The sequence below is a fragment of the Scleropages formosus genome, chromosome 2, assembly GCF_900964775.1.
Source record: "Scleropages formosus chromosome 2, fSclFor1.1, whole genome shotgun sequence".
NCBI classification, from domain to species: domain Eukaryota; kingdom Metazoa; phylum Chordata; class Actinopteri; order Osteoglossiformes; family Osteoglossidae; genus Scleropages; species Scleropages formosus.
The window spans coordinates 23,586,088-23,611,009 of NC_041807.1; the positions used below are offsets into that span (position 1 = coordinate 23,586,088).

Consider the following 24,922-nt stretch of genomic DNA (forward strand, 5'->3'; position numbering starts at 1 on the left):
GTTCTTCTTTGACAGATCTGCTCAGCACAACTTCATAAAGACCCTCACTCCACTTCAGGTTAAAAATGCATCTTTTGACCTTTGTTTCAAAGGCATTTTCACCATTTTATGCTGGTGAGCAGTGGGGTCATATGGTATGGGGACTGTGCGTCATGGGCTTCATATGGAAAGCGCTGGCAGTCAAGCCTCATATAGAGGTAGAGAGAAGAGGAGCTCTTTGTGATATTATTGCCTTGTGTTAAGTGAGAATTCCCTGCCCACCTACAGTATGTCCTGGACTTCATGAGGAGAGCATGTTGGTGTCCTTTTCCTGTCCACCTGGTACCAGGCCTGGGAGGAAGAGAAAGGAGGCCTCCAGCAGGAGCTGAACGAGGGCATCAGCTGGCTCACATGAGGCAGAATCTGTAGCTGTACCCATTTCTGTCATCACATTGTTGATATCTGTATTCAGATCACCTCTCATCCAACCGGATGAGAAGCGGCAGAGAAACTGTTTGCTCACTGAAGTTCAGTTTGGACATTATTATTAACTTCTAGTTGACACCTTTGTCCAATTATACTTACAGTGTTGGATAATCAGTTTTACAGTGATTTCTCCTATTTATACAGAAGGGTATTCTTGCTGTATGAATTGAGGGTAATTACCGTGAACAAGGAAACTTCAGCTGGCAAGGCAACGGCTCTGCTCACCATGGTATCCGCTGCTTTCTAAACATTAAGCTTAGAAAACCCTTTGTTACATGTAGGAAATTTTCACTGAAGGTGTTCATCATTGTAACTATTTTAATTTGATAAGAAAAACTGAAAGCTTCATTTAACCAGTGAAAAGAAAATTCTGAGTTTTTGGATCGTTTCCTGTAACACAGTGAGCCATGCAGATGAATTCTGACCTGATGCACCAGCAGATCTGCTGAAGGGTGGAAGGACTCATCAAGCTGTGGAATGCTTTTAAATAACCACCAGCGGTGCGACTCACATCCCTGCAGCCCGTAATAAGAACCTTCTCCATATAAGTTGTTTTGTCTAGGCCACATTCACTGTTCACATGCCTGCAGTTCTGAAGGAGTGCCTGGAGTGAGCAGGCCACAGCTGATGGCCCACTTTAACTTAACACCCACCCAACCCCCCCCCCCAAACCACACAAAACTGTCCCCATGAAAGTGGCCAGCCTCTGGCTGTCACATTTGTACTAAAATAACCCAATGCATATTTCACAGGTGGACAACTCTATGGTGAGAGAAAACACACAGGAAGAGAACACCCTGTATGGGAAACACAGCTGAGAATCATTTATTTATTGAACAGAGATAAAGTTGACAAAAGTCCATTTTTTACACGTTTTCTGAGCAGCAAGTGTGTAGCATAACATGAAAGAGGAATTCTTTGCGAATAAATGTTTTCCCAGCACCTCTTATAACCAGTTGTACATATTTAACACATGTAAGTATGGTGCCAGCTGAAAATCAGGCTTGCATTTTTCTTTTTTTTTTTCCACATGTTTAAATATGTTGGCTCTAAATGCAGTATTGACTACGTTTATTGACATGAACTGGCTTGTTAGCTGCATGTCTAACCAGATAGTGCTGAAAACATTATTGAATTGCAGTGTAGCTGCTGATATGTTTTTCTGAAATTCAGTTTGTGGGAAAAGAATGAAACAAGGATCAGGTTACCAGGCTGATACAGCATATCCTGTATTAAAAACCGCGTAGAAGGACACTTGAAAGGGCTGGATGCCGTAGTTGGGTTACTGTGTCCAGAGCATTTATGATATGTGACAAGGCCTGCTTGCCGACCGGGTCATGCAGGGGACAAACGCAGTGGACTTCAGAAGTGAAGGAATGTTGTGTGGTCTGATAAGTCTTTCACTGTTTTCTCCATACATGGGCATGTCCGTATATGAAGATGGATGAGAAGGCTCAGCAAAAATTTCCGATAAGTCCGTAATGCTATCAAGCACATTTTTGATAAGTCAGATCAATAACTTATATCAAAATGACAATACAGCATAATGTTACTTTCTAGATGAGTCAGTGCCTTGCAGTTGAATACCCACTTCTGCTGTGGTACCCTTGAGCAAAGTACTTACCTTAGAGTGATACAATAAAGTATTCTGCTGTATAAATAGGTAAATCAGTATTAATATCTCGCTGTACAAATCTCACAATGTAAGTTTCTTCAGAGAAAAGCTCCAACCGCACGAATACGTACAGAGCAGTGTTTTTCTTTGCCTTTTCCCTTTTTTTTTTTATTCCTCAACAATAAAATTGTAATCCGTCACATTTCAAAGTTGAACAATGACTCTGAGACTATTGCACGGGAAATTTTTACATGAAATAAGTGAATGAATGAAGAGTGTGGAAAATGCCCCAAGGCCAGAAGGCCAAGAAGAAGGTCTGGTTTTGTTCTTCACTCTTTCTCTGCAAAGATCCTGAGGCCAGGTGCTTCCTGTCTTTGGAACAACGAAGCCTTAGTCGACCTGCAAGCTGAGCTGAGAGACCAGGGCAAGCGGTGACCCCCTGAGAGGCAGCTGCTATGGGCACTCGGCATTTACTCACCTTCACCTTCTTGGCACCGGATTCTCAACTTGCTGCCGTGTTTTTCCAGGTGTTCTGCTTCTTCCCTCATTTCCAAAACATCCAACTCCCGCAGACAGGAGGTCTTCCCTTGCCCTTGTTAGCCTGTACGTTTTTGTGTTTTTCTGTGCATGTTTTTGCATGTACCCGGTATTGCGTGTGTATGTTAGTATGTGTATGTGTGTACCTTTATGCTGCAGTACTCGTGTGTGCGTTTGTATTTGCATATGTACATGACGGTGTAAGTCAAACGTGTCCTAGCTGTTCCTGCTGAATGCGGTCGGTGTTTCCTGATCTCGTCTCACCTCGTAGCTCTGCACAGGACTGTGTGATTCTGTAGAGATTACATATAAGGCGCAGTAGGTATAAAAACGCCAGTCAAAAGCGCAAGTCTTGAATATCTCTGCGTGCGTTCTTGGGGACAATAGTTGATTCAGCAGTTGTGTGGACCCCTGTGATTAATGCATCGCGCAGCATACGACCTGCCGTACTGGAACTCCTCTAATAAATAAACCTGTCAGAAGCGGTGGGGATTTCCCTTGTACAATAAGCCTTTATGTGTAACACATGCCTGAAAGAATAAAATGGACTGAGGTTCTATTAATGGTATTTCATTTCACACACAGCCCTTTCCTAGGTTCCTGGAGTCACACTAATGGGAAAGTGACATGCAATGTGCTATTTCACCTCACAAGCAACTGTGCTCTGAGCGATTGTCCCCCTAGCCTTAAATATGTCAGGAGCTAAGTACGGAAATACTTGTAAATAATATGGATTACACCCATGGGATGCACCTGGTCCCACGATCGTGTCCTATTTGCACTCGCTGCCTTTGTGTGTTGGAGTGTGTATGTGTACTGGTAGCCCTTGGAGAGACCCCTGATGTGCGAGGTAACAGAAGGTGCAGAGTGCCTCCTAGTGTCCATGCTTGTCCTACTTTTTTACTATGTGCCTGCAGTGGTTTCAGCATTATTATTATTATGATTATTCCTATTATTACTGCTGTTGTTGTTCTGGCTGTTGTTGTTTTTCTTGTTCTTCTTGTGTTTGTAAACTTATTTAATCCACAATACCTTTATATTTCTAACTAAAATGGATATGGATGATGTGGAGACTTTTGCACAGGATATGATAATACTTTTCGAAATGAAAAACACTTGCAGGACTTCCATTCTCTCTGTGAGCAAGAACATCATCAACTCCCTACCAAAACCTCTTGTAAGACAGAGCGAGAGTCTCCAAGTACTGAGTTACACAGAACACTGTTAGTAAGTCCTGTTGTCTCTGGTCAGGGCATCAGGTAAATAATATAATGACAATAAAAAGATGTGAGGATGAGGCTTTTTCCTGCTAATAAATGTGCGTGGTAGTTTTTGCATACAAATTGCTAAATGAGCAGCTGAGAACACATGGTCTGCGGAGGCTTAGAGGGTTGGCCACACTGCAGCAGGCCATCCCACAGAGATGCAATCTCCTTCCTGCACGTACACCACGTTCGACACCCCATCATGCTGGAAATGCGCTCAGTCCAGCCATGCTACATAAGTTAGAGATGCATAAATCCCAAAAGCTCCGCGGTCGTGCCGTCCGGCCTCGGAAAGTCCTTGCATGACCACCGCTCTTCAAAGTTGTCAAGTTCAAAACGTCGAGGAGTAAAGAGCCGTCCCCGCTCACAGTTGCGTTATTATAATTGTGGCATTGAGCAGGGGAATTGTTCAGGGATTTCTCTGTCCTCAGAGGCACCGACATGCTCTGAATGAGTCAGCTGGCTGGAGCCAGAGTCCTCGGTGCACCGTGCTCATCCAGCTGTTCTGTCCAGCTGAGCATGTAGAAAGAAGCAGTTACACTGAGATGAAGGCGAAGGGTAAGGTGAGGGTGACAGAGGGGTGGGGGATAAGAATGGAAAGCAAGCACTTCTAAACCACGTTTTGTTCCTAAGAGTTGTAATTACACATAAAATAGTGAGCAGCTTTCGAATGGATGCACACAAATAAGTGGTCTCAGAAATCACAAGTTTGACTTTTCCGTGTGTGTGCGCCTGTGTGTGTTTCTCTCTGTGTTTGTGTGTGGGTTAAGAGGAAATAAAAAAAAATGATGCATTAGCTATTACATGTTTCATAATGAAAGTAAAGAGTAGATTTGTTTACAAAGCTGACATTGTAAATCCACTAAATAATGGTTGAGTGACTAATCAATGTTGCAGGGGCAGCAGGTGGTGTAATGGTTATCTTCAACTGTGTAATCTGAAGAGCCAATTATTCTAATTGCCCTCCTGCTGTACTATCCACAAGCAAGGTATTTAGCCTTACCGGATATAGTGAAAAAAGAAAATGACAGTAAATACTGTAATTAATGCTAGAATCTTAGTTTTTAAACCTAGCACTGAAAGACAAAGTAGACAGAGGCATCAGCTAAATAAATAATGAGTATTTGTATGACGTAATGATCTTTATATTTTTCAGACTCCTATGTACAAGTTTTATGGTATTGATTGCCTGCAGTTCTGTAAACTTTTGCGTGCATATTTCATTTTCATAAAGTTTTTTGACATGCCGATGTCACCGAAGTACCCTCTGCTTAAATGATGAGATTCACCAGTAGGTGGAAGTAAACACCTTAAAATCTCCCTATTAATGCTGATAAGGACAGTTGGTGGATCCAGCTGCAGTTGTTTGTCATGATGAAGTAAGTGAAACATATATGGTGAACTTCCTAAGACTGTCAGCCAAACTTAAAGAGCAACATGGACAGTGCAAAGGACTTGAGTTATTTCACCAGGGCGCAAGTGCAGGACTCAGCAATGACTGGTCATGGGAGTTGTGCCTTTGTAACAGAGGCTGAGCGTGAATCCTGAAGAAGTGTGTCATTAGCATCCCCTGAGATTTGAGCCCCCCCCCCATAGGGGCAAGATGAAAGTGGCATCCTAGGACTGACATGGTCACACTTCATAGTCTGATCTCAGTTTCTGCTTTACACCGCACAGATTTCCTGTAAAGATCTATTTTTTTCAGATTAAAGATGTGCACAGTTTTATACGCTGTATTTTGCAAGCCCTGTTCACCGCAAGCAGCAAACCCAGCCGGAGGTGAGGTCACACAAGGGTCCTCTCCTGAGCGGGACGTGATCCCTCTGTCACTGAGCTACTCCAGTCCCTTTCTGCTGCTCTTAGTGTGCGTGTGTGTGTGTGTGTGTGTGTGTGTGTGCGTGTGCGTGATGGAATTACAGTGCCCTGGTCGATGGGTGAGCGGCCTCCTTTTTATCACTTATTGAACCTTCTCCAATCTGCAAGTAGACAGATGGAGGGGTGACCGCTGGCTCAAGAACGTTTGATATATTATCACAGAGCATAAAGTGGATTGTCTGCTTAGTAGTCATGACATGTGTCTCCCTGTGGAACAGATTAGAGCTGACAATTTTCTGGCACACCTGGTGGCATTTGGACTGGATGATTTTGAGGGACTGTGTGCGTATGTAACTCTGTGACAGCTTCTGGTAAGCTGTTGTGTCCGTCCTGTCCTAAATATACCACAGAGCCCTAAATTAAATAATTTTGAGTACTGTATTTAAGGTAACAGATGAACATAGGAATTTTCACATCATCCTAATATTTGATCTTTTTGTATGAAATTAAGTCTTAATTAATCGCTGTGTCAGTATGTGAACGCTTGGATGCGTTTTATTTGGGGACATATTTTGCACAAAACTAATCAGTGCACTGGTGTGTAATCATACAGAACTGACCACTGAAAAATGACCACAGGATTATTATCATAACACAATACAGTCTACTTTAACACTCTTAATACTGTAATCCCTAAATGTAATGAAATGGTCATTGATTTAATATCAGGCACATTATTTCTACATTCTGGGGTGCTTTTAATGAAAAAAATCAAATACATTACCATAAAACCAAACCTTAATCCTGACAGCATAATAACCCTTGCTTAAATCAGAGGAATAACCTCTGTCGTTTAGTTTAAGAAAATCCTGTCACTGACTGTTAACTGCATGTTGAAGTCATTTTGAACTCCAGAAATGTCAGGCAATTCACTGAACTAACAGTAATGTTTTTTTTCTTCAGCTAGATATGCATATTTTAAGAGTATTTGCATACGTGGCCCTTTTTCTGTTTTGCTGAATTACTGAAAAATACAGCATTGCCAGTTACAAAAAATCTGATCCCAGGACAAAGATCAAGATTAAACATTCATGGAGCATTGCTGAGTCTTCAAATGAGAGGATTCAGTGTAGGGTGCTGGATATGAAATATAAGCCCATCCATCCACCCATCTATCCATCCATCAATCCATCAGTCCTTTCATTGTCATTAAGTGCATGCCCAATGCAGGGTCACAGTGGTTTGGAGCCTATTCAAGATGCCCAGGGCATAAGAGAGAATCTGTCCTGGACATGACTCCATTCAATTATAAGGCTATATGCAAAACAGCTTTTTAAAAAATCTCCTTCCTTTCAATTAATGTACTGTTTTACTTCGTATCAATAGGGGGAGATGTGCTGTTAGCACGCTGTCTCTACCCCTCCCTCTTAATGTTAGACGCTACTATACAGTCCCGGTCAAAAATTTGAGTCTGCTTGCTGGAAAATGGTGCTTTTCAGAAGGTATTTGGTGAAAAAACTAAATGAGGAAGTGAGCTGCCATGTCTTCTGAGCTCTTCTACAGCAGTTCCCAGAGATGCGGAACCCTTGTAGGGTACTTTTACTTTGGTTTCACTCTTCTGTGCCGTTCAATTCATGCACATATTGCCCAGGTTGCCCAGATGTACTCACACTTTTCACTGGAACTGTAAGCTTTCGAATTTTTTTCCTTCTCACCTCAGTGCTGCATCTCCCAGTCTCCTGATTTTCAGGGAGACGTTGTGATTCATCTCCCCCCTCCCCCAAATTCAGAGGGATTGCACTTAATAATGGCTATATTCTTCCAGTGTAAATGGAGTTTGCATTGAAATAAGGCTTCGGGTCATAGTGTGTCTTTTTAAAGCAGACTTTCATGCCGTCTGTGAATCTGGAGAAATATAAAAAGACTGCTCAATTCACTGGGCTTATTATATTCAAATGAATTTGAGTTAGAAGTACTGGAAATAACACTCAAAGCATTACTCTTTGGCTAATAATAGACCAAACAGTGCTGCTTGCTTTTAGAAATGTTAATGAAATGCCTGCTTTATCTTCCCTTTAGTTAAACACTACCGTGTTTTTTTTTTTTTTTTTTTTTTTTTACATTGAAAACTACCTGTCTGTTTGTTGATGTACTCCGTTACACTTCAGTAGAAATTGATTGTGTTAACTGTAAGAAGGTCACATTGTTCTGAATAGCTTTAGAAACACTGAGTAAAGCCATCAGGAAAAATTTCCTTGACAAAAAAAATATAAATAAATGTGAAACGTGTTGCAAACACATGCAGTGAGAGAAGTGCAATGAGAGAAGGATAGTCAGTAGCCAGTGCAAAGTAAAGTATTTGATGTGCACAAGGTTATATCATTGCTTGGTTGTCCCACGCATGAAAGGTAAAGCGCGGAGGTTGTGGTGGAATGACTTCCCTCGCTCACTCAGAACTGCTGAAACTCTGTCTACATTCAAGAAGGGTCTGAAAATTTTACTTTTTCAGACTCACTTCACCCATGATCTCTGAAGCTCATGTATGGTGTAAATGTTCATCCACCATAACTTTATGATCATGGCCAGATAAGCCTTTACACAGTCGCTGCTCTTGTATTGTATGTAAATGTTTGTGTACCTTTTTAAAAAAAACTGTAGGAAGATGATCAGGATTCATCTTTCCTGAGTTTTATGCACCTACTCATGCGATGAACATTGGTGCATAAAGTGGAAAGAAGCAAACTAGGTTTCCTTAAGAATCATGTCTGCAACTATGTCTCCCTTTTTCCGAATGTAATGCACAAATTGTATTTTCTCTGAGATGTATGTCACTTTCGAGAAAAGTATCTGCTAAATGAATAAATGTAAATGTAAATCACTGGCTGATCACTGATATGACACACTGAACTATGTTCATGATCAGTGCTTCTTAGAAAGGTGGAGGTGGTTGGCTACAGCAACATGGCAAGTAATCATAAGTATTTGTTTCTCAGTTTACATTCTTCATTGTCACAGGTGATCTTCGAGAGAACACAGTTGCACTAGTGCCCTTTGAGTAGATACAGTCACCATCGGTATCCTGTAGCCAGCACGTTTTGTTGACAGGCACTTAAGATGAGGTTATAAAAATTAGCACTTAAACCCAGAAGGGTGTTGCTATGACTCGGGTGGTAGCAGTGCTGTCTTGTGTAATCAACTCCTATCAGAGTTCCCAATCACTGCAGAATTCAGTTACACTTGGTTAATTTTGTGAGACTGACTTGGAACGCTGTGTCATGTCTATGCAGGTATCTACAGGATCAATTTGGAGAGTGTACCATCCCCTGTCTGCCTGAATCCCACCTCCTGTTCAATAACACAAGACAGCATTATAGCCACAGGGGCTCAACAGGCAACCATCAGCATGACAGAGTTGGATGGGTACATGGCTTGTGTCAAAACCCCTTAAGTCCAACCAGTGAGACCCTCCAACCTACCAGCTGCCCAAAGGCAGTGCATTCTGTGTAACAGGGCAGGTGACATCAGCACCGTGCCTCTGCTTGCTTTGCTACAGGAGTGTAGTCACTACTAATTGATGGCTCCAGGTGCCTGATGGGGCTCTGTGTGCTATTTACATTTACGTTTATTCATTCAGCTGACACTTTTCTTCAAAGCGGCTTACAATGTTAAGGTTACAGTTATCACAAGCTTACAATTATTCACCCATTTATACAGCTGGGTAATTTAACTGGAGCAATTTAGGATAAGTACTTTGCTCAAGAGTAATACAGATGGAGGTGGGAATCAGACCTGCAACTTTTACATCCAAAGGCAGCAGCTCTAACCAGTACACTACCAGCTGTCCCCTTGAATGTGTATGTGGTATGTGTGTAACAGACAAAATGTAAACAAGCTTATCAATTATTGAGTGCATACTCACTAACCGTAAACTACTGCTAATGGTCCTGAACCAACAGCACTGCAGCGGTCATTTCTACACAGTTACAATTAATTTAGATGAGTGTCATATTTGTGTGCCAGATGTGTGTGTCCTGTTATTGTCCTCGTTGCTGTTTATGAAGAAAGAAGGATGGGTTTTCTTTACATCTCTTTCTGTTTTATGTTTTTTTTTTTTTTTTTTTTTTAATATCCCGTTATGTGTTTAACTACACTGCAGTTCTGCAGCCGGGTTGTCAGAAATGAGCAATAGCAGCGGATCCCGTGTGTTTGCGGATGAAGTCACCGAGATACGTGTGACTGAAGTTGGCTCTCCCTGATGCACTCGGGTCGTGTGACAGCTGGCCATTCAGCCATCCCAGCCTGATGTCACGTAGTGTGTTTTGTGAAAGAGAAGAAGTTAGTGTGAGTCCAAGCATCAAGCTTCAGTGGAATTGAATCAAAGGAAAATCCACTTACTAAAGAAACTGTGAAGTGTCTCCTTGATGAAAACTACAATTTTATAACGTGGCTTTTTTCATAATGATAATCACTTAATAAGGATTACAAGTTACTACTTGCTATGCGTGTGATATATGAATGTGCAATGAAATATATTACTTATTAATTATTTTTGCACAAATATGTATTTTCCAATCAGTTTTCTGAGAAAAGAGAGCACTGTCGGTTTCAAGCATTCGAGAGCACATTAATCTCATTTGTGATGAAAAAGATTTTTAAAATACAGCAAATTAAAACAGAAGATGCATGAGTGAGGAGCATTGCATTGGTATCAATAGTGTATAATGTTTGGCTCACATTCATTAAACTTGTGAGTGTGTGGCACTGTTTGCTAAAATGCTGCTCTTCTTTTTTATAGAGTATAATATAACCTCTAGCAACATTGGAAGTAGACTTTATGGTATATGTCATTGTATTTAGTGAAATAATTCTCTTTACAGTTGTGGGTTATATAAAATAAAAATGTCTGCAAGCGCTCTGGATGATAAATATGTTTTCACAGGTTGCTGCCAGGAATAGAGTAGAACTGAATTCTTGTTGTTTATTTTTTCTGTATATATTTTGCATGTCGCATACATGAAGGATGAAAGCAATGCTGCACTAAATTCATCAACCATACTGAGTGTCTTGCGCTCTATTTTTTTCCGCGCTTAACAAGCCTGTTCGTAAAAAGCTCTTATTTTGATTAAATGTGCTACGTTACGTGGAAATGGCCAAACAAAATGTTCAAAATGTGCCATTTAGCCATTTATTTTTAGATTTCAACTTTATTTACTTTGTAGTCGGGGGGGGGGGAATGTGGCTAATATATATTTCTCAGCAGAAATATATATATATTTCTCAGTCTTGCAAGTATAAAGTGTAGAAAATTTAAGTCGAAAATTTAAGTCTAAAAATATATATTTATAGACACAGTATGCTGCCCCAGAGAGAGCCTTTTTAATTCCTCCTCTCAGCAGTAGCCTCCAATTTCATCCCCCTTCCCCCCCGTTAGGGAGCCCTTCAGAAATATTCACTGGGATGGTGGCTAATGTGCATAAATAACTGTGCATAAATGTGTGTGTATGTAAGAGTCTGTGTGTGTCACTACTGAAGAGAATGGAACCAGTGAGAGAGGCAGAAGTAGTGCAAGCACGCACACACACACACACACACACACACACACACACACACACACACAGAAGCTCACTGAGCCAGTAGCTTGTGTGGGAATCGCTCAGATGAGCTCACCTCTGTACGCTGAGGGGGCTGCACGTGCTGTCGCCGTATTCATGTCCACCAGGTACCAGGTGGCACCGCTTCGCCATGGGATGTCGCCTCTGCATCGCGCAGAGCCAAGAGGAGGCGTGCCAGGTGCTGTACCAGGTCTGCCAGGTGAGATGATGTGCCCCGCCTCCCCCCCACTTCTCCATGGGGGTGCTCATCGGGGATATCTGCGTCTTTGGACAAGCTGTCGGGAGAGTTTGTATCAGTAGATGCTGCTGTCCGACAAGGGGATTTCTTCTGTCAACTTGTGGGACGCTGTCTCCGTTTCATGCTGTTCTGAGCGGGTAGCGCGTTGGTTTCAACCCACCGAGATGATGCCACACTGTGAAGCAAACGTTGACGAGGGTGAATCGCTCCAGGGGCTGAGTGCTTACTTTAGATTTTAACCGCAAGCCTGACTGCTTATTTTGAACTCATTTAACTGCTTAGCTGATTTTTATGAGCACAGTTGTAATGAATTAGAAGAGTTCCACCCATATTGCGCCCTCTATGTTGTTGAGCGGACCTTGAAGTTGCTGCCTGTTAAAGCAAGTGATGCTGCATTCATGTCGGAGAGACGAACTGGGTTACATGTGAGGCTATTTGTATAATGTTATCAAGTTTTACTAGAGACCCTAGGTCTCACCTGGCAAAAATGAATTTGGTCTAGAAGCAGTTCAAGACATGGCAGCGAATATTCAAGTCTTAAAAACAAAGTTTGCTGGAAGACGTGGGAAGAAGAGAAGGGTATGAACATAGCGTAACTTTGCTCTATTTTAGAAATGGCTCCTAGTACTCTTCAGTACTCACTGAACAGTACCAAGAGTACCAAAACAGAACTAGATGTTCCAACGATGACACCACGGGCCGTCATGTCGCGATGATTAATCCAGGCATGTTTTGCTGCTGCAGACTTCAGTGAACTTTTGAAAATTAAAGGTGACACCTCTGGAAGGTGTTTTTTTAAGGATCAGCTGTAATTTCCAGCGGAGCACAACAGTTTAATTCACATAAATCTTAAGATGTGCATCTAAGCTGGTAAGGCAGTATATGTTAGGGATGTAGTGGTTAGAGTTATTGCCTTGTGCTCTGAAACTTCCTGGTTGACGCCCCACTCCTGCTGTAGTGCCTGTGATCAAGATACCTATGTTACTTTGCTCCAGGAAATGTGCCTAGCTGTATGCATGGATAAATCATTGTAAGTTGCAGGGTATACAAATATAGAGCTGGTAGTGTAGTGTTTAGAGCTGCTGCCTTTGGCGCCAGAGGTCACAGGTTTGAACTTCTCCTCCATCTGTCGTACTCTTAAAGCAAGGTACTTACCCTAAATTGCTCCAGTAGGAATTCCTCAGCTTTATAAACAAGTAAATAATCGCAAGTAGCTTAACATTGTAAGTTGCTTTGGAGAAAAGTGTCAGCTAAATGAATAAATGCAAATATACCACTGTGAGTTGCACTGGAGGAAGGTGTAAGACGAGTACTGTACGTGGAACTTTACAAGTGAACAAATATCTCTGCAATTAGAGCATTAAATAGCATTAATGGCAGTGTAGCGTGTGCCATTGTTTTGGGAAGTGTGACTGCAACAGCGGTAGCTGCTTGGGTGAAGGTGCACCGGAGAGGGTGTGCGGTACGGCCGTGCACATATGGGCACTGCAGATCAGTGCGAGAAGACGAGCGGCTGACTCCAGTGGCAGTCCGAAGTCTGTCTGAAAGAGACGAGTCCTAGCGGCGCTCTGCTGCCGCAGCTCTGCCTCGTCTATTTCTAAATGCTACAGATGTATTTCCGTCAGACGTCTGGCGCAATGTGCGCTCACCGCCTCCTTCGGCGTCTTCCTCTCCGCCTCTTGCGCAGTTAGACATCTTTAATGGAGCAACAATAGGGGGCAGTCGGCTGAGCGCTTCCTTTTTTGTTCCGCTCCAGTCGCCGTTATCCTGCACTAATCCACTTTTTCCCGGCTGTGTGCTCTGGTGAAGTGTATTTCACATGCATACAGATGAGTCTCTTCTGCAAGGCAGATTTTGTTTTGTCACATTAAAATTCACCTATGCAGAGTTTTGTGGCACACGCTGCTTTAACAAGGAATATCGGCATATGGTTCTCCGTTTCCTCGCCTGGAAAATGAATCTTTTTCGACTTTTCTACGCGAACAGAAGCTGTTTTACGCTATAATCAAGATCTCCTATCTTGAGGTGGCAAGATGCTACAGAATGGGATCTGTGTGCTCCAACAGAAGCATTGAGGCCTCTTTGAAGTATTATTATCCTTATTATTTATCAGTTAAGCTGAAGCTGTCCTCCGGAGACACTTGCAATGTTGGGTTTGTACATTAAGCTACTTAAAACGATTTACCGTTTTATACAGCTGGGTCTTTTTTCCACTGAAGCAGTTCAAACTCAACTCTTGAGTAGAAGACAATCATTCTAACCATTGTGCCATCTGCTGGGCCTTAAGTATCAGTGCTCTTGATTGGAGGACTGCTGGCCTACATTACTGACATACCGCTGGTTTTGGATTCTCGCAGTAACCCCACTGACTGCCGTTCACTTGTTTTCCTTCATTGTTCTCCCGTGCCAAAGCAGTATTCCTGTTGCTCATTGTTACTGCATTTGCAGAAGCAACACCCAAAAAAAAAAACACCTGTGTGTAATTTTGTAAGTTTATAGCGATTACGTCATACTTTGCTTAAGCCTCATTTAGGGGTTTTATTAACCACACAATTCTGTGTCAAACAATAATTGGTGTCATTAAACAAGGCTCTGTGTTTTCCATAATCTCATTGTTGACGACTTGGCTTCGCCGGAATGTGAATTCATATCTGGAACCTGCGAATTCTTAAAGTTATTTCCCTTCTTCTCTGAAAATCAACCAAAAATTATACCAAAGCTAAGTCCGTGCCTATTGCAGCAACTCGGGTTTTCCAAGCGGAAAAGGGAATCCTGACATAAATGGATAGAAAAAGATGGAGAGGACATTGCTTCATGTGCTTTGGTCTCCACATTGAATTTCTAACATGATGACAGCCTGAACCCCTTACGAGTGACTAAAAGGATTAAATGTAGCCGAGGATGATGCACAGAGGAAAGGTACACGACTCCGAGAGACTGGTGTCAGTGTCAGACAGGACTGCTTTAACACTGCTGCGTCACAGTAAAGAACACATCACAAGAGCTCGCTCGAAGGATTTAATCAAAGGAAACGAAGCGGACGTAAAGAGCATGTCTTTCCGTCTCTCCTTTCCCCCAGACGTGGTAGTGAGGAGCATTAAAAGGTTCCTGAGAGATTTTAAGTTATTGTTAGTGGTCATCTTATCATCCTCCACAGACTCACCCCTCTGTCCAAAGCAGCTTACAGTGTTAAGTTAACCAAACTTACAGTGATTTACCCATTTATACGACACAGCGTTGTTAGCGTATCATTTCAAGGTAAGGACCTTTCTCGAGGGTACTGCAGGATGAGGTGAGATTAGAGCCAGAATCTTTGAGTCCAAGGCAACAAGCTGTACACCACCCACAGCCTGCTTTGAAACTGTCTGCCTTCATCTCATCTGAAGCAGTATATGCATTGAGAATAACACTCTCTGTATTCTTATTAACAAGCCAGTGCTTTAGTTAACTGTGGAAATGTTTGTAGGGTGCTGTTGGGCTACCGCAGGTAAAGTCTGCTGAGGTCAGCAAGTCTTTTTACTCCTAAGTTACCGAGGCTCGCTTGCCTTCGGCACAGCTGGAGTTGTTTATGCGTACATTACGTAAACGTGGAGAGACGCGGCCTAGGGACTTTCTCCTGCTCCTTTGCACTAATCCAATGTATAGTTAAAGCCACATTCTTTGGAGTGGGCGAAATAATAAAAAGCACATCCTTAATGAACACCTCAGGGATTTTTTTAAAATTAAACAGTAGAAAATAAACAAGGAACAAGGGGTTGGAGGGAGTTTCATGTGTTCGGATTTGATTTTCTAAGGAAACTAAAAATGTACTTGGCTGAAACAGGATTAAGAGAGAGTAAACAACTTTTTTTGCAGCCTGCTCTGCTTGTTAACTGTTTTGAGGCTCGCGGTGTATGTCGAAGAGCAATTACTCTGACGGGAGCAACAAATGAACAAGAGCGCAGCTGGTCTGTCAAAACATCTACAGAAGGCATCAGAGAAGGAGCAGGTGAGGGTCCACAACGGGCAGGAGAATTTGCGGTGTCTGTGTGTACAACGGCCTTCCCATGATCCTAAAAACCGAAACTGTGAGGAGCTCGTCCGGCTGAGCCTGATAGCCGAGACTGGAGGAGAGAGTCCCGGTCAAGAAGGACTTTTGGAACATCCAGTGGATGTCCTTGCGCTCGCCGGCGCCCCCTTCAGAGCTGGTGTTTCACATTTCGCTGTCAATCAATATAAGTAAACACTTATCTTAGAACGGGGTCACAGTGATCTGGAGCCTATCCCGGAGGCCAAGTTGGGTATATGCTGGATGAGACACTACGCCATCGCAGGGCAAACATACTTTCACACAGTCATTCAGATCTTATGAGCAGTTTTGAGCCGTCAGTTACCCTAAAGCTCACGTGTTTGGACCAGGGAGAAAACTAACTCAAACATGCAAACTTGGCATAGACTGAGTGGGATCACACCTACACCCAATCGCACAGCCCCGGCACTATGAGGTACCTCTGCTTCCTGCTGCACCTATACAGTATATTAACTCCTTAATGACCTGCTTAAACCTAGGTGCATTTTTGTGAGTGCCTTACCTACCTGATTTGCTGGTGTCCCTAAGGAGCAGAAGGAATGGCATTACAGTCTGCTTTTTATCAAGCTCTTTCTTTGCTTTAGGGTATTGAGTCAGGTTCCGAAGCAGAGACACATACATTTTGAGAGAGTGCGGCTGTGCTCAACCACCCTTGCGTTATTCCTCTTCCTTTCCAGAGGAGAGCTGATCAAATGGGCCGGCAGCAGGCCAGATAAGTGCCACAGTGCTGTAGCTGTCCTTTCTGTCCGGGAGCTGCAGAAACACCGACACTTCCAACCCAACCAAGGAAACGGATGAACAATGGTAGAGAGCTATCAGCTGCTCCGGTTGGTCCCCAAGAATCCACAGAGACAAGGGGAGAAGTGAGTGACAGGGGGGAAGGATGTGGGTCACACCTCCTAATTGTAGAGCTTGAGCTCTGGGGTTCTCTGGGAGTTCTCGTGCCTTTTGCATATTATGCTGAGCTGCACACAGCTGCAAAACAATGAGCACGCCATGCTTTTTTTATGACGGTACATTTTTAATTAGGGAATAAATAATGCGCCTCGAGATGATGCCGTGCTCATGATTTCCCGATGAGAAAAATGAGAGGATATGTTATAGAACAGAGGATTTCTTTTTTCACCCAAACATTGATGTTTTAGGAAGTAACAGTTGAACCCATTTTAGATGATCCAATTAGCCCATGGGCCAGGATTAGCTTTAATCTCTTGTGGTTATTAGCAAACGCATAACCCCGCATTCCAAGTGCACAGTTTCTGTTTATCTGCATGGACCCACACTTCTGTTTACGTCGATATCAGCAGAGGATATAATTTCTGTGGTAAAAGAAACCCCTTGCATTTGCATTGTAATCGGCGGAGCTGTTTATATGTGTCTGAGCTTATGAATATAAATTACAGTAAACATCCGAAGTCCAGAGTTCTTCGGCGGTCTTGACGCTTGTAAACACGGACATGATTGACAGCACTGTAATTCCTGGTGGATAACCAAATACTGCATCTTCGATAAGCACGCTACAGACATTAGACTGAGGAAGTGGCAGCCAGGAGCAGTACTGTGGGAGCAGCGCCCTTGTGGGACTCCTTGAATGCAGCTCTTATGTACGCGAGCGGCGGCGTGTGTTTCTCCAAGTGGTCGGCCGTCCGCTGCTGTCCTTTCGGTTAGAGGCTTTGCGCAGCAAGCCTCTCACGCGGAACGAAAACGTCACGTTCCGCATCATCTTGGTTTCCTGTGAACGAAGACCTGCGGCTGAACCTTTGCTGACACAGGTAGCTAGTTGGGGCAGTTGGTAGCAGAGTGGTTAGAGCTGCTGCCTTTGTATCTAACAGTTGTAGGTTTAATCCCCACCTCTGGCTGTAGTACCCTTGAGCAAGGTACTTACCTTAACATTGCCCTAGTACAATTACCCAAATGGGTAAATAATTGTTACCTTGGCAATGTAAGTCACTTTGGAGAGAAGCATCCGCTAAATGAATAAATGCAATGTGTTTGGTCATATGACAGGAGAACACATTTACATTTATTCATTTAGCAGACGCTTTTGTCCAAAGTGGCATACTACTCAGTAAAAGTACAACTTATGCATTACATTAAGAGAAAGAGACATAGCTGCAGACATTAAAGTCTCAAGTAAACCTAGTTTGTTGCCTACCGCTTGCTGCACCGAGGTTCATCGTTCAAGTAGGTGCATAAAATACAGGATAGACAAATCCTGATACCTTCCTACCAATTTTTTTTTTTAACATAAGATACACAAACAAGCAAATACAATGCCAGAGTAGTGGCTGAATAGAGGCTATATCTGGGGATGCTCATGAAGTTACGGTGCATGAACATTTACACCGTACATGAGCTGGAGAGATCTCGGGCGAAATGGATCCGGAAAAGGTGAGTTTTCAGACCCTTCTTGAATGTAGACAGAGTTTCCGCAGTTCTGAGTGAGAGGGGAAGGTCGTTCCATCACAACGGATCCAGAACCGAGAACCTCCGTGCTTTACCTTTCAAACACATTTTGGTTCTTGAGAAAAGATTGCAGTGGGCTTCTTCCATCTCGATATGTTCTTTGACAAGCCACAGATGCAGACCTTAACTGTTTTCGCTGATAAATGCTACATGTTTGTTGCAGTCATGGAAGAGTTGAGAAGATGAAAAAGCATATTGCCATCATTAACCAGCACTCAGCACAAGCATGAAACGGACGAGGTATCATATGACCAGTTCACACGCTGATTCCGAACACGGGGTTACGACAGCCATTTGAAGCATCGCGCTTGTTGTTTATTTAGCTCACATCTGTATCCTGTGCAGCTTAAGTAGGTAGCAATAACAGGGGCATATTATTCTTAGCTCATTTAGCTGGGGCTTTTCTCCAACCAACTTAGAATGTCTGTACACTAAGCAACTTACAATTTTTACCTATTTAGAAGCTTTTTTTGGAGCAATTCAGGGCGAGTACCTTCCTAAAGGGTACTACAGTGGGAGCAGGGTTTCAGCCTCTAATGACTACACCACCTAGTCCCCAAGTTAATTACAAAAACTGAATATTTTCAAGGGGATGAAAATATCTACTCAGTAACTGAAAGCCCCATGTAGCACTTGTGGCTGGTGGGCAAAAGAAAAGGAACAAGGGAGCAGCTGTAAGGAATTACAAAAAAAAAAAAAAAATGCTGGCAAGAAAGTCAAAGACGAAAAATGTGGGTCAGAGAAGTGATTATACATAAGGGATTGTTTTGAATTCATGGCCACAGGGTATTAAGCAGTGTAATCTGTAGTGTCGGCAGACCCAACCAGGCAGAAAGCCGATCGGTATTTACCTGGTGCTGCGCTCAGCGCAGCCCTGCTAGTGTTGCCAGCCACAGCGGGGATTTGTTGGCGCCTGTCTACTGACATATTATTGCTGTGTTCTGTAGCACATGCTGTAAATCTAAAGCAGCTTACAATTTCACGGTTATTTATTGAGCTCGATGTTTTTTGGTTTTACGGATGTTGCGGCAGCGCACCTTTGAGAATTGAACCGTTAACCTTCACTTTTAAAGTTCTCGAGCTTTTTGCTACCGTTCTGCGTGTACGTGCGTCCGGTGAGCTTCCGGTGTTAATGTGGGGCAGGAGGGGTGGCACAGCAGGGGTTGGGGGGGGCCTCTCTGGGCAGCTGGGGCAGTTTTGCCAGCCTGCTTCAGTGGATAACAGGAGGCGCTAAGGGACTTGCAACTGTGCTCACTGTCTGCGCAGGTCAATGGGAGGGACATCTCCAAGACCAGCCACGAGCAGGCTGTGGAGGCCTTCCGGACAGCCAAGGAGCCAATAGTGGTGCAGGTGCTGCGACGAGCCCCCCACCCCAAAGCACCCGAAGGCCCCTCGCCCGAGACCCAGGGGGTGGATGCCAGCACGCAGACTGACATGACATCAGAGCACTTTGCAGCCCTCTCCAAGCTGTCAGGTCCTGCCAACACTATGACAGTAAAGGCTTTGGACCTTCTTCTTTCTGAGGAGTGAGTGTCATTTGAGCTCGGCTCAGTTCACCCACGCTGATGGAGGTGCGTGATCTGCACCTTAGCCTCCCTGTCTTTTTTCCACAGCAAGTACTCGTCATTTTCTAGACTTTGGGTTCAGATGTGGGTTTGAATCTGGCTCTGTCTGTATGCGGTGTGCATACTGCACCAGGGGTCCCCTGGGTGCTCTGCTTTCCTCCCACAGTCCAGAGACACGTGTTTCAGGTGAATTCATGACTCTGAAATGCCCTTAGTGTGTATATGCGTGAGTGAATCTGTGTGTGTGGGGTAGCCTTGTGATGGACTAGCATCCAATCCAAGATGCACCCTTGATCACAGTCTGTGCTTCCAGAATAGAGTCCTAACCATTGTGACCCCGCATTGGCGAAGCAGTTGAAAATGGAAGAGGAGGTGGTGTTCTTGAGGACGGACACACACACACACACACACACACACACACACACACACACACACATTGTCTGAACCGCTTGTCTCATACGGGGTCACAGGGAGCCGGAGCCCAACCCGGCAACGCAGGGCGTAAGGCTGGAGGGGGAGAGGACACACGCAGGACTCAAACCCCAGACCCACCGGAGAGCAGGACCCAGTCCAACCCACCGCACCACCGCGCTCCCCTCTTCTTGAGGAGTCAGAGAATAATTTTCAGCTTTCATGACACTAGCAAGGCTGGATTTATTGTTTTTCTTGTTTTTTTCCTTTTTAATCTTCCTATACTGCCTTTCGTGACAACTTGTTTGTAAACATGCAGCATAATAAATAGACCCTGGCAGATGTGTCCTTCAGACAGGTGGCAGGACCTGAGGCGGGAGGCACACTGAGGTTACCGCTCACGCGGTTTTCCTCATGCCTGAGCGCCGCTCGCCGCAGTTGGCAGAAGGCTGTGTGCTGCAGGCCAGAGACAAACGGCTGATCAAGTTTCCTTCTGACAGCCGAGAGCTGTAATTATCCCCATTACTGGACTCACATAATTGGAATGAGATAGATAATAGAGAAACAATGAGCAAAGAACACAAATTAATGCAACCATCCATTTTCTCCTCCACTTACACAGTCGATGGCCTGTCATAAATACAAATGAAAGTCTCCCTTAATTTAATTACAGAGCGAGGGAGGGAATTTTCCGCATGATTTAGCATGCGTATGACTGGACGGAGAACATGTCAAAGAACACGCCAATGAGTCTTACGTTTTTACCGTCACCGAGCAAGGCTTTTCATCATGCGGTTTCCTGGATGTCCTTTGTAACGTTGTCTTCCCCCACAGACAATCACCTGCTCATCCATATTTTGACCCCGGTGATTTCCTGGGGGGCATGCAGCCAGACCTTGAGCGGGAGGAGCTGGAGTATGAGGTACAAGAGAGCCGTTGCCTTGGACGGGAGTTCACCGAACCGTCCCACCGCTACATCAGCCCGCTGCCTCTGTGACGGAATCGGTTTGTCGGTCGCCGCGCCGTGGATCGCGGCACATCTCTGGGCTTGTCTCTCTTAGTCAGGATGGACCGAGATCTTTGTGGAAGTCAGATAAGGACCTTGCCGCAGATGATGAATACGATGCCTCTCATTATATGAGGCTCCCTGCGGGGGCTTGTCAAGCAGGTCACCGGATGAACAGATACGTGGGAGAGTAATGGGTGTGTAATGCACTTTGATAAAACAGCTGGTTGCTTAATGAATATAAATCTGCAGAAGAGTCACGAGGAGTCGGAGGACGCTGAGACAAAGAGCAGGACGCCCCCTGTCGAGGAGCGCAGCCTTGTTATTTGTGATTTTACTCGGCTGTTTTTGGTAACCCAATCTGTTCTGCGGCAGATTTCCTTCACTAATTTAATCCTTGCGATTCTCTAATTCAGCTTTATATCAGATTATTCTTTTATACCTAATAAGAGGAGCTGCTGGAGTCCTTTTAAGGCCGGGATTTGAACTGATTATGTTAATAATGTTACGCTCCCCGCTGAGGTCGAGTTCTTCGCTACTACGCTTAATCATTCGGTTCACTCTGATCCAAAGGGGCTGAAAGTAAAAACTGATAGAATAGATGCAAATGCAACAGTAAAGCAAATAACAAAGGAAGAGGAGAGTATCACAGCATTATGCACTTGTCTGTCAGTAGAAAGGGCAAATCCAGTAAAGTGAATTACTATCGAATACAAAGTCTGTCTGAATTTACATTCATTGTTCAGGTTTCCGCTATGTCACCTTTTTCCTCTTTCAGGAGGTGGATCTCTACAAATTAAGTAGCCAGGACAAGTTGGGTCTGACCTTGTGTTACAGGACCGATGATGAAGATGAGACTGGAATCTATGTTAGCGAGGTGAGTTACTGGGAGACCGTTACAGGTATTTTAAATAAAAAAATAAAAAAAAAAAAAAAAAAAAACCAAAGTGCTTCAAAGAAGCTGAACTTCACAGAACCTGTCCATTTAAAGGAGTTTGTAAAATGATGGAAATTCTGTGCAGCAATTCTAGCTGAACATTGCCACCTACAAAATAGGCGAGCTTGTTTAAACCGACAAATCATTCATTCTATATAAATGTTATTACAATGGCAGTAGATGTGAATAGTCTCTGTTGAGGCAATGTAATAAATTAATGTTGTTTTTGTAGTGCCTTTGAAAGCACTTTATTTGGTGGGATTAGGCAACTTTGCCAGGACCTACGGGCCTTGGTTAACCATCTTCAGCCATCACAGGCTCTGGAGTAAAAAACCTCACACATCTGGCTTAGAGGGCTGCCAACACCAGTGGTAAATTACATGCTAAAAATTAGCTGAACCATAACACCTTTGGTTTGCTTTAGGACCGAGACTGAGAACTGGAAAAGTGAGAAATATGTGTGTTTTTGCCCACAGTGGTCTGTGGACGAGACGTACACTTAAAATTTTTTATTTATTTTTTTTGCATATTCTTGTTTTCTCTTTGATGTGCAAATTTTTCTGTGGCTGTCAGCATGTGTAATGTACTGTGACGTTTGGAGTTAAGAAACATGATTGGAATTTTATAGCTGGCGAAGTGTACTGTTAGTGCATGTTAACTATAGACAGGTTTGAAAGAGAGGAGCCAAAAATCTCCATCACCGGTGCCAGTGGTCTGATGTGTTGCTCCTGGAGGAAGAAAACAAAAGAAATATACAACAAACAGCACAAGACCCAGCAGAACAGAATTAAATAAAAACAACCTAATTTGCTGTCCAAAAAAAAGAGTTTTTAGTCTTTAAAAGTACTTGCTAATAATCATAGCAGCGGTAGTAGAATTAGTAACTGTAGTACTAGTGATGCCATTAATGATAGATGTAATAATACAATTGATAGAAAAGATTAACAAAATATAAATTGCTGAGACTCATCGGTCAGTGAATCCAAATGCAAACATGATCACACCATTAATCACACACATCATCTGTTTTTATGCTTAAGAATTACAGAGCTCAAAGGAGCCCAAAGTTGTAGAAGTATTATGTGATAACTGCTCGTGTTTATTCAGGTTGATCCGAACAGCATTGCTGCCAAAGATGGTCGAATCCAAGAGGGGGACAGAATCCTACAGGTACGTAACAGTCCTCAAATTCTACCGTAGTGCTCCTGTTTCCGTTCTCTGGGGTTGATCCTTGTCTCATTTCCAAATGACAGATCAACGGCATTGAAATTCAAAACCACAGTGAGGCTGTGGATCTGCTAACCAGCAAGGAGAACACGAACGTGTGCCTGCTCGTGGCTCGACCCGAGATCCCCGTAAGCCAGCCTTGCCCAGTAGAGCGGCGCATTCACACGCAACTGTGGCCGGAAGGATGGCGGCTCCGGAGCTTCTCGGCCCCCGTAGCAAGTAGTAAGGCGTCAGCTGACGGTCACTGACTTCGGAAGTAGTTCGCACAGGAATATTGTAAGTGCGCTAAAGTGGGCTGATTAATGATTCATCGTATCCTGCGTATGTCACATCAGTCACAGGAGGGTTCATAAGGAAGGGGTGGTGGCACTTTTCCCCCGCAATGGCCGAGCCCACTTTGTCTCCCCCGGTGTTTGTGTGTCAGTGGCGAAAGAAATACCGGTTACATGGGAGTAAGTGAAAAGGAATCCGCAATATTAAAAGTAAGTCTTGTTTGCAAGCGGTAACCCATGTATCTTTCATCTTTGCAAACCCCTTCAGAAACTGCTTCTCAAGGCACTAAATAAAATGATTACTACCCCACCTCACAAAAACCGTTTTTCTAATGTAATTACCGTAATCCCTCATAACGTTCATAACCCCTTTGCTCAGCTATTTGTTAATTATCATTTTCATTAAATCAGTCGTAAATTAAATCGCACATATATCACACGTACGAAATCTTTTGTAACGATCCTGACTTTTATTAGATATCTGTGCGTTTTGTTACTTTCAGTTTTCAAAGACAAGGCTTTCCTTCGCTGTTTTGCCTCTTTGACTTCTTTGAGCGCTTTCTGTAAAACTTTCTTTCGCTTTAGGCCTCATTATTATGATAGATGATGGTTTTACACGATGATAAGGTAGTCAGATGACGCGTGAGAGATACATGCAAACAGGCAGACGGCTATAAGACAAGTGAAATGTGTGGGAGGAGCCGCCACGCATGGGGGGGTGGCGCTCGCATTGATCTTGTTTGGAGCTTGAATTTGGATATTTCTGCTCTGTTTCTTGTAAGTGTGAACTCACAGCTCCTTATGCAAATATTAGGGTACAAATTACATGTTGTTGTAAATGAGAGTAACGTGAGCGTTCGCTGTGTAGACAAAGGTGTGCGTACCGCAATGGACATGTACGCGTATCTTAGGTATCTCGACATGGACCGGCGAACCTCCTATCGCTGCTTTCTAACAAAGGATGATGCGAGTCCGCCTATGACCGACCGGGGGACGCCGCTGACCTCGAAACACAGCCGAAAGGCAGCGGCGCTAACCGACTTCTTGCCTGTCGTTGTCCTCCAGCTGGATGCCGCGTGGATGGAGAGTGACAGGAACGATTTCTTGGACGACCTGCACATGGACATGCTGGAGCAGCAGCATCACCAGGCCGTGCAGTTTACCGCCACCACGCTTCAGCAGGTGGGCTAATCCATAGGTGCGAAACAGTTGTGATGCATGGCAGGTTCGCGGGCCTTTATCACATCATACTCACGGTACCCTAGAGATGACTTAGCATCGGACTGATCTGTCAGAGAGGAAGGCAGGGACTTGTTTGTGCCCGGCTGAAAATGTAATATAAAGACGCAGACCAGCATGGCTAAGTACAGAAGAAGACATAATGATAACTGTAGATTAAATTACGATGAATGGGCGGTTACT

At 43.7% G+C, this 24,922-nt stretch overlaps 1 protein-coding gene across 1 annotated transcript in view; it reads left to right on the plus strand.

Annotated features, from left to right (window-relative positions):
• LOC108939410 (E3 ubiquitin-protein ligase PDZRN3-B-like) overlaps positions 1 to 24,922 on the plus strand; it is a 49,900-nt gene that overhangs the window by 23,222 nt on the left and 1,756 nt on the right. The window contains exons 4-9 of the mRNA XM_029249699.1: positions 19,349 to 19,608; positions 20,893 to 20,980; positions 21,843 to 21,941; positions 23,109 to 23,171; positions 23,255 to 23,356; positions 24,566 to 24,682. Of these exons, the coding sequence (XP_029105532.1) occupies positions 19,349 to 19,608; positions 20,893 to 20,980; positions 21,843 to 21,941; positions 23,109 to 23,171; positions 23,255 to 23,356; positions 24,566 to 24,682 (729 nt within the window). The remainder of the gene's footprint in view (positions 1 to 19,348; positions 19,609 to 20,892; positions 20,981 to 21,842; positions 21,942 to 23,108; positions 23,172 to 23,254; positions 23,357 to 24,565; positions 24,683 to 24,922) is intronic.